Source organism: Microcebus murinus, chromosome 8 (assembly GCF_040939455.1).
Source record: "Microcebus murinus isolate Inina chromosome 8, M.murinus_Inina_mat1.0, whole genome shotgun sequence".
Classification (NCBI taxonomy): Eukaryota; Metazoa; Chordata; class Mammalia; order Primates; family Cheirogaleidae; genus Microcebus; species Microcebus murinus.
In genome coordinates, this window is record NC_134111.1 from 89,596,832 (window position 1) to 89,606,531 (window position 9,700).

The 9,700-nt window shown below is 55.8% G+C and overlaps 2 protein-coding genes across 5 annotated transcripts; one reads left to right on the forward strand and one right to left on the reverse strand.

Annotated features, from left to right (window-relative positions):
* Nucleotide 1: 1 nt before the first annotated feature.
* Nucleotides 2-3,413, forward strand: STK16 (serine/threonine kinase 16). 4 transcript variants are annotated; one of them, XM_012740204.3, is made up of 8 exons: nucleotides 2-62; nucleotides 433-622; nucleotides 1,184-1,403; nucleotides 1,640-1,773; nucleotides 1,946-2,066; nucleotides 2,191-2,286; nucleotides 2,710-2,831; nucleotides 2,944-3,413. In XM_012740204.3, exons 2-8 carry the CDS (start codon nucleotides 537-539, stop codon nucleotides 3,080-3,082), a joined length of 918 nt encoding a protein of 305 aa, XP_012595658.1. In that variant the 5' UTR covers nucleotides 2-62; nucleotides 433-536; the 3' UTR covers nucleotides 3,083-3,413. The 4 variants fall into 4 exon arrangements, with proteins under 4 accessions (XP_012595658.1, XP_012595660.1, XP_020143780.1 ...); XM_076005965.1 differs by lacking the exon at nucleotides 2-62 and adding an exon at nucleotides 200-216; XM_012740206.3 differs by lacking the exon at nucleotides 2,191-2,286.
* Nucleotides 3,414-4,828: 1,415 nt separating this feature from the next.
* LOC105857673 (tubulin alpha-4A chain) lies at nucleotides 4,829-8,691 on the reverse strand. Its single transcript, XM_012740203.3, has 4 exons — nucleotides 8,544-8,691; nucleotides 6,553-6,775; nucleotides 6,092-6,240; nucleotides 4,829-5,873 (listed from the first exon to the last, which is right to left on the reverse strand). The coding sequence occupies exons 1-4, from the start codon at nucleotides 8,544-8,546 to the stop codon at nucleotides 4,902-4,904; spliced, it is 1,347 nt and encodes a 448-aa protein (XP_012595657.1). The 5' UTR covers nucleotides 8,547-8,691; the 3' UTR covers nucleotides 4,829-4,901.
* Between the last annotated feature and the right edge of the window lie 1,009 nt (nucleotides 8,692-9,700).

Below are 9,700 nucleotides of genomic sequence, written 5' to 3' on the forward strand. Positions count from 1 at the left end.
GCGCGGACTGATGACGCCAGCACTGCTTCCGGTCTCTGGCGCTTCTCTCCCGCCTGAGCCAGGTCAGTGGGCGGAGGGGGGTGGTCCAGGCTGGGCGACCCGGGGCTCTGCGCGCCGAGGCCAAGGGTAGCCTCTGCAAGGGGTGGGCGGCACCTCCTCTGAAACCATGCCCTGCCTTTGTGGCCCGATGGGCGTGGGCGCGGGGGCTGCCCAAAGGTGAGCTGGAGTTGGAGGAAGTGGCCTGGTAGTCACTGCGTGTCCAGAGGCTTTCTGGCACCTGACCCAGCCTTGTTGGAATTGGCATCGCCAGGGCCAGTTTTCTCTAGACGGGAATATAGGTTTCAAGACCTGGGCCTGAGCTGTCCGCCTTGGTACTTCAGGGATCATGTGCATCGTGCCAGACTTGCGACCCCGCCATTGTTTTCCTTCCAGCATGCTCTGCTGGGCCTCCAGCGTATCACCTGGAAGAGCCCACTCACCCTGGACAAACCCATTGGCAGCCTCAGACCACCTTTGAGGAGGATGACTGAGACATTATGGGCCACGCGCTGTGTGTCTGCTCTCGGGGAACTGTCATCATTGACAATAAGCGCTACCTCTTTATCCAGAAACTGGGGGAGGGGTGAGTGTTGAGAAATCGCTTAGCCAGTCCCCAGGGTTATGGTCACTAAGGGACAGAGCTGTCTGCACGTGTTTCAGGTAGAAAGATTTTATCCCTGTTCTCTAACTCACCTGACAGACAGCTGCATGGTAGTCAAGAAGGTGGATTCCAGGCCTCCTAGATCCACCTTATGGGACCTTGATAAGCTACTGTTTTTTCATCTGCCTAATGGAGATGATTGTCATCCCCCAGTAATGGAGTTGTGAGAATTAAATGAGATAATGTATATAAAATGTCTCACCCAGTGCCTGGTTTATAAGCACTTAATAAATGTTGGCTATTATTCATTTAATCATCTGTCATATGCAGAGCACTGTTTTATGACCATAGGACCTCAAGAATTTGTATGTCCCTACTCTTGAGGAGCTCAAAGTGTAATAATCTTCAGACTTCTATTAGAGCCACATCTCAGGAGGGTTTCTACTAAATGGGAGTGACAGCACCTCCCTCCTAGGGAATTCCTCTGGGTCCAAGCTGTGTGGGTGATGACCATGGTCCTTCACTGACCCCTTTGGCCCACAGTGGGTTCAGCTATGTGGACCTAGTGGAGGGGTTACATGATGGACACTTCTACGCCCTGAAGCGAATCCTGTGTCATGAGCAGCAGGACCGTGAGGAGGCCCAGCGAGAAGCAGACATGCATCGCCTCTTCCATCACCCCAACATCCTTCGCCTTGTGGCTTACTGTCTGAGGGAGCGGGGTGCTAAACATGAGGCCTGGCTGCTGCTACCTTTCTTCAAGGTCAGAAAGACCCCTGGTTATGGAGGGGGTTGCAACAGAGCCACCTACCAAGGGCTGTGTGAGCAATCAAGCATGTTAGGAAGCAGAGGCCATGTCCTGGGTTTGGCCACATCAGATTTGGGGTTCGAGGTGTGTGTGGTGAAAGGGTTGATAGGCTTCCACAAGGGAAGGGTTCAGGCTCAGGGAGCAGAGGCTCCAAAAACATGGCTACAACTGTGGGGAAACTTTTGTTGCAGAGAGGTACGCTATGGAACGAGATAGAAAGGCTGAAGGACAAAGGCAACTTCTTGACCGAGGACCAAATCCTTCAGCTGCTGTTGGGTATCTGCAGAGGCCTTGAGGCCATTCATGCCAAGGGTTATGCCCACAGGTCAGTGGGATAGGCCTGTGTATTTGCTAGGGTGGAGAGGAAGAGCCTAACCAAGAAAAATGGGAGATCTCTGCTCTCCTCCCAGGAAACAGCCCTGCATGATTCTTTTGCTTCCTGGGATTTCAGCCTTCCTGTCCTGGGTTGCTCATGGGTCATTTCCACTTCTCTACAGGGACCTGAAGCCCACCAATATCTTGCTTGGAGATGAGGGGCAGCCAGTTTTAATGGACTTGGGTTCTATGAATCAAGCCTGCATCCATGTGGAGGGCTCCCGCCAGGCCCTGACCCTACAGGTAAGAGAATCTCTGGGTTCCTTTGCCCACCTGTTCACCCCAAATCCCTTCTGGTGCATGCCCCAATTTGGTCACATGACTGTGGCTTGTGCTCCACTTTTGAGCTCTGGGGCCACTGTTCCAGGACTGGGCGGCCCAGCGGTGCACCATCTCCTACCGAGCCCCAGAGCTCTTCTCTGTGCAGAGTCACTGTGTCATCGATGAGCGGACTGATGTCTGGGTGAGGAGCATGTGGGTGGGAATCTGGGTGGAGAGGGTGTGTGGCTCTTTACCTACTGTGGAGTAGAGAAATAGGTCTTTGGTTTCTGTTTCATGGGGCCCCAGGAACCATGATATGTCCCCAACTTCCTTGACTTCCTTCCTGGGAACTGTCACTGATACCATACTCAGTTGTACAGGAAGTGGTATAATCCCTTCCCCCGAACAGGGTGGGTACAGCTCAGTGTCAGTGCTGAAGGCAGTGGTTAAGCAAGGGCTACAGAGGCCTCCAGCTTACTGGCAGTTTCTCTGGGTCCTGATGGTGCCGTGTGACTGAGGTTGGCATATTCTTTTTAGCTTATGTAGTCTCCTTTCACCACAGCAATAAGGGGAACAATGTCACCTCCATTGGTCCCCTTCCAGGGATTAACCAAGTTATGCTCAGTCCCTAGGCTGCGTGCTATATGCCATGATGTTTGGGGAAGGCCCTTATGACATGGTGTTCCAGAAGGGTGACAGTGTGGCTCTTGCTGTACAGAACCAACTCAGCATCCCGCAAAGCCCCAGGTAAGCAGTACAAGGGACACTGAGCATTTCAGACCCCCCCTGGATTAGCTGAGTTGGTACCTTGGCAGGGGGCATAGTGTCCTCCAGTCACCCTGCCCTCCTCCCTCTGCAGGCATTCTTCAGCAGTACGGCAGCTGCTGGCATCGATGATGACTGTGGACCCCCAGCAGCGCCCTCACATTCCTGCCCTCCTCAGCCAATTGGAGGCACTGCAGCCTCCAGTTCCTGGCCAGCACACTACCCAAATCTGAACAAACCAGTGGCCGCATTGAGAAGGTGGCCTCTTGTGCCTTGGAAAGAGGTACCCAGCCCTCGTTGGAAGGTCCATCCATTCTATCCAGGACTGCTGTCTAACAGATGGGGGCACTAGGTGGGGACCTCTTTGCCTTCTGACCCCCAAGAGCAACACGTGGGTAAGGGGCCTGACTGAGTAGGGGAGGGGTGGGGGTTGGGAAAAGGGAAACTGACAGAATATGGTCCATGGCTCTGAGCAGGACTGCTGAGCTCATATCATGTTCTGCCTCCAAATCCAGGAGCAGGAGAATGTGTAAACAAGAATAAAGTGAAAGCAGGTTGGTGTGATCTTAGTCTCAATGTTTCTGGAATGAGAGAAAAGGTGCAAAGGTCCCAAAGTCCGGCTACCATTTCCAAGGGGACACCTGGTATAGAGATGGCAGTGGTGTGACTTCGTCATTCCATGTAAGGAGGCTGGTTCCTTACCTTAGATCTGGCTGGGTGGCAGTGGGCAAGTGTTCTAGCTTGACTTAGTCAAAAACTTAAAGCTGCTCTGGCTTGAGCTGGCTTCTCTGTGCCAAGGACTGGAACCAGGGCCCCCTAAAAGCACACTCAAATAGTTCTTTCCTTCCTTCACTCCCAGGGGTGGGTAGCTTAGTCAAAGCAACCCAGCCGGTTTGCTAGGCTAGGGCTTCTGGGTGGAGACACCTGAAGAGGCTTTGGAATAGCTACATTAACAGGTCTCCCATCCTTAGCCTGGGGGCAAGGGGAGTGGAGGTGGCGGCCATTTTGGCCCCAGTCTCCCTGATGGTTCTAGCTCATACATGGTTAATGATTAATGAGGCAGTGTGGTGTGCTGACTCCAGCTGCCACTTCCTGCCTGCTCTGCTGAATAAACGGGTCCTGCTGTGGCTGGGCTTGAAACCTGTTCCCCAAGGAAGGGCACTGTGTCCCTGAATCACCAGGGAGGGTAGGCAAGGGCAGGGTTGGCGTCTCCTACTCTTGAGATTGAAGCTTCCTCCCCCCAACCATTCCCACCTCACAAGCTGACATCAGCATGGGTCCTGGGGTGCCTATTAGCAAAGCTGAAATTTTCCCCAGGGCCCTGGCAGGAGGCTCCCACCAGCTAGCACAGAGGCAGAGGCCAGAAAGAAAGCACAAACAGAAGGAGATGACCTGACTTTTAATGGCACAGCCCCAGCCCCAGCAAAGCAGCAAGACAGACAGGAAGCTATGCAAAGCTGCTGGGAGGTGCAGTGGCACAAACAACATAGGAGATTGCCCTTGTTCCCTCCCATCCCCCAAGCTTATGACGTGGCTTTATGCCCAGGAACTCTGGGCCAGCCCAGCCTCATTTCCAAATCCTCATAACGCACAAAGGAGCCTGGGCCAAGCCTTGCTTCCAGAGTTGGTGAATGCAGAGGCAATAGGAGGAATAGGGTAGTAGTCCAGCTTTCAAATACAGAAGCTACTGGACTTAAACTCCTGCTTGGAAAAGACGTGAAGACTCATATCCTTCAATAGTTGCTGGCTGGACAGATAGGTCCAGGATTTGGTCTTCATTTCCTCCCTATCCCGGGTGCCCCTGTGACCTTACATCAAGGTCCTGGGGTCATGCTTCCTGGGCCTGGCAAGGGCCCCTTGGCAAGTCTCCTCTTTAGCCAGGGAAGGGAAAAAAGTCATGAGCAGCAAACAGTGAGGGCAGCAGCAGCAGCACAAAGGGGAAGGCAGCAGAAGCTCAAGCACTCACAGAAGTGACAAGAAACCGTGCAAGGAGACTGTTTATTTCGAAAGGCTTTTGCAATAAACATAGTAGAGAGTCTCCAGGCAGCTGTTTTATTCTTCTCCCTCATCCTCATCCTCATAGGAGTCGATGCCCACTTCCTCGTAATCCTTCTCCAGGGCAGCCATATCCTCCCGGGCCTCGGAGAACTCCCCCTCCTCCATGCCCTCACCCACGTACCAGTGCACAAACGCCCTCTTGGCATACATCAGGTCGAACTTGTGGTCCAGGCGGGCCCAGGCCTCAGCGATGGCAGTGGTGTTGCTCAGCATGCACACGGCACGCTGCACCTTGGCCAGGTCACCCCCAGGCACCACAGTAGGCGGCTGGTAGTTGATACCAACCTTGAAGCCTGTGGGGCACCAGTCCACAAACTGAATGCTGCGCTTGGTCTTGATGGCGGCGATGGCGGCGTTGACATCCTTGGGCACCACATCTCCACGGTACAGCAGGCAGCAGGCCATGTACTTGCCATGCCGAGGGTCACACTTCACCATCTGGTTGGCAGGCTCAAAGCAGGCATTGGTGATCTCTGCCACCGACAGCTGCTCATGGTACGCCTTCTCTGCAGAGATGACGGGCGCATAGGTGGCCAGGGGGAAGTGGATGCGAGGGTAGGGCACCAGGTTGGTCTGGAACTCTGTCAGGTCCACGTTGAGGGCCCCATCGAAGCGCAGGGATGCTGTGATGGAGGACACGATCTGGCTGATGAGGCGGTTGAGGTTGGTGTAGGTTGGACGCTCGATGTCCAGGTTGCGGCGGCAGATGTCATAGATGGCCTCGTTGTCCACCATGAAGGCACAGTCTGAGTGCTCCAGAGTGGTGTGGGTGGTCAGGATGGAGTTGTAGGGCTCAACCACGGCTGTGGAGACCTGGGGGGCTGGGTAGATGGAGAACTCCAGCTTGGATTTCTTGCCATAGTCAACAGAGAGCCGCTCCATGAGGAGTGAGGTGAAGCCAGAGCCAGTGCCCCCTCCAAAGCTGTGGAACACCAGGAAGCCCTGAAGTCCTGTGCACTGGTCAGACTGAAAGGCAAGAAAGAAAAAGAGCAATTTAGACAGGGGAGGGAGCCAAGGGACTCTTATCACCTGGCTCCAAATAAAGCCTAAAATATCTCAGAAGTCAGGGCAAAGACTCTGGAGCATGTACAGTTAGGGATGACCCCTTGAAATGGATCTGAAAAAATTGTCCTGACCATTAGCATAGTCTCAAGAGCTCCCTCCCTTCCAAGACAAATTCTTACCAACTTGCGGATCCGGTCCAGTACTGGGTCAATGATCTCCTTGCCAATGGTATAGTGACCGCGGGCATAGTTGTTAGCAGCATCCTCTTTCCCAGTGATGAGCTGCTCTGGGTGGAAGAGCTGTCGGTATGGGCCATTTCGGATCTCATCTGGAAGGGCATAAACCACACTGTTAGGGCAAAAACCACAAGGCTGTGCTTAGCAGGGACCTTCCTCCCCCAGGGTGGTAGCTGTGGCCAGATGCATGGAAGAGCTCATCCTTCTGCCAGCCTGAGATAGCAGAGTGTGTGAGAAACCCGGACCTGCTGCCCAGGCCAGCCTGAGATCAGCTTGCCTTCTTCAGCTTCACATAGGGCTAGGAGTTTTCAGGGCCAAGAAAGCCTGTTCTAAATACCTTCTTTCCAGAGAGAAACTTTGAGTCACTCTCTAGCCCCCTTAACTTTGCCCCCTCTTCCTCTCACCAATCACAGTAGGCTCCAGATCCACAAAAACTGCTCGGGGCACATGTTTTCCAGCACCAGTTTCACAGAAGAAGGTGGTAAAGGAGTCATCCCCTCCACCAATGGTCTTGTCACTGGGCATCTGCCCATCAGGCTGAATCCCATGTTCCAGACAGTAGAGCTCCCAGCAGGCATTGCCCATCTGGACACCTGCCTGCCCCACGTGCACTGAGATGCATTCACGCTGTGGGATAAAGAGGAGACATGGGGTAAGCCTCACGTGCACAAGTCCTTCTCACCTCACCAGCCTCTTTTCCACCCTCTCACCTACCAGCTGGGATGACTCAGTTAGCAAGAGTGGAGCTTGGGGCTGGGCAGTGATGAGAAGAGGCTAGCACCCTGCCCAGGCTCCCCTGCACAGGACGCCCCAGCTGGAGGCACCCAGTAGGGCAAGCCAACCCCTTAACCTACTTCTCAGGTAATTTGTCAAGTGAGTGCTGTGGCTCCACATGACCCTGCCACACTCAAGGAGGACAGAGAGGGCGAGTGTATAAGAGACAGGCAGAACTGCAGTAACTGACAAGGATAAGAGACTTTTCAGCTATTCCTGATCCCTACTGCCCATAAACCCAGCTTCTCAAGAGCCAGGGTAGAGGCAGAAGGTTTTCCAGAGCTGCGAGTCTACAACTAGAGTTCAGAGCTGCCCCCCCCCCACACACACACTTGATTAATTCTTAGCTTTTAAGATGAACAGCTAGAATTTCACACAACCCTTTCCCCTCGTTTTTTCCTGCGGGCTGCAGAGGTGTCTTGGCCTTCCAATCTGGCATCAACTGACCACACTGGCCATGAGGATGCCCTCTTCCCTCACCTTTAAATCCTATCTGGCTCTGGAGATCAGTCCCATCTGGCTCCTCTCCCCACCTCCACCCCCGCACCCTGGGAGTCTTCACCACCTTCACCCACCGCACGGAAATAGCAGCGGTAACGCTGGTAAGCGCAGACGGCAGGGGCGGGCAATAAGGGTTGTGGGTACTGGGGCACTCGCGGCCTTAGGCTCCGTCCCTGCCAGTCCGAAATTAACCCCTGAAGCACCGGAGTCCGCTGGGCCCGTGCCGGCCTCCCTCCCCACACCTACAGGGCGGGGTGACGGTTTCCAAATACCCAGAAAAGGAAGCGGAACCTGCGGTGAGGCCCCAGTGGTAACCCGCCTTGCCCGGGGCAGGGTGAGCGCCATCCTGCACCCCAGCCCTCCATCCGCTCTCCCGCTGAAGTCTTTCCAGTTACATCCCAGCCGACAGAGGGGATTGGGTTTCGGCCTCCGCTCCTGGGCTATAAATACCACCCCCCTACACACACCTCTGTCCCCTCCCCCCAACCTGGCCTGGGCCCGCGCTGCCGCCCGGCGCCAGCTGTCTCTGCCCGTCCGCGCACTCGCCCTCTGGCTGGAGAGGGGCCAGCTCGTCTTACGAGGCCGAACCCCATTCCCGCCACCCCTGTAGGCTCAGAAGCGGGGTGCTGAGTCACTGGCGCGGGCGGCAGATGAGGGTAAAAGGGATGCATACTGAGAGAAGAAGGGGATACAAGTAACCTGACCCCTTTCCCCCTTCTTGTGCCAAGCACGTGCTCAGTCAGTTCCGGGGACTTGGGAGTAGGGCTGGGGGGCAGCCAAGCAGGTCTCCCTTCGCCCGCTCAAAGGACTGGGCGCGGGACCGCGTGACTCCTCAGGAGGGTCGGGGCGCAAATGCTTGGTGAGGCAGGAGGGGACCGCCAAGAAGCTCCTCTCTGCTGGTGAAAAATCCCACCCCACCCCATCCCCAGCCTCCGAAGGTGGACAACACGCCCCGGACAAAGTCACCAGGAGGGAATGGGAAGGGGAGATGCAAAACCCTTGCACCTCCTCGAGACCCCGAACAGCCCAGTGGAGGTCCCCCAGCATCCTGGGAGGGAGAGTCCCCCGAAGGAGAGAGGCAATTAGGGGACGGGCGCGATCTCGGCGGGGTCGCACTTACCATGGTGAGTCCGGGCGGTGGGTCTCACGTAGAGTCGGGGTGACGGGTCTCAGTGAGAACTGCGCTAGCTGCAGTGGCGCACGGCTCTTATAGGCGGGGGCGGGCCTCGCATGCCTGCTTGCTCACTGGGGGCCGGGCGGCCCGGAGGCCACGCCCCCGAAGGTAGGCAACCCCGAGGGTGGGGCCAGGCCGGGTCCCCTCCTCCTGCTGCGTCCACGTCCCTCACCTGTCAGGCTTGGGTTAGGAGCAGCAATCCGGGCTTTAACCCTTCGTTCCCCATTTTGAGACGATACTCTGGGCTCCTGAGGTCTGCAACGGAGACGCAGGGTGCGGTGACAGGGCGCGTTCCGCCTGTATCTGCGTGGGGCGCCGGTCATCCAGGTATCCTGACTTAGGACGGGTGCGGTCGAGGCCGTTCTTCCGAGGGGGCTGCAGCTGGCCTTCGCCAGTGCTCTCCCCGCTCCACCTCCCGGGAGGCTTCGGCAGGCTGCGAGGCTCCGGCGCTTCCCGGAGAACCCCCTCCGCTGCACGCCTCCTGCTGGTCCGGGCCGGGGCGGCCGAGGACCTAGAGCTGCGCGGCCTGAGCCTCAGGATGCCGATCCCTTAGACTCTACTGCAGATCCGAGCCCCGTGGCTCGTCTGCGAGGGCAGACCCCAGACCCGGAGAATCTGCCTGGGCTCGCTGGCCTCCAGCGGGCCAGTGGCCTGGTCATCAGCGCAGTCACTATTAGTGAACCCTCGCTGTGGCCACCTTCCCGCTCTCCTGCTGCCAGAACTGTGGGAGCGCTGGACCTGGAGTCCTCAGGACTGGCATTCGCATCCAGACTATTCTGTGTGACCTTGGGCAAGTGACTTAACTTCACTGGGTTTTTGACATTTTCATCAATGAAAAGGAGCATTGTTGCCAGGAGTCAAAATGTTTGTTGACTCTGAAGAGGAAAAAAAGAAAATCAAGATTCTAGTGTCATGGCTGATTTTGACTTTCCCATCCTCTTCTGTCTCTAAGCCACGGTCAGGATCTGCCACCTGCATCCTAATGGCCTCAGTGCTCAGCCCCAGACCTCAGCAGAAACCATTCCTTCTTTCTACAGTTCGTTCCTGTTTCCTGCAAGAACAGGCTTTTTGAGCTACTTCTGCTTTTCTCTACTTGCCTTACA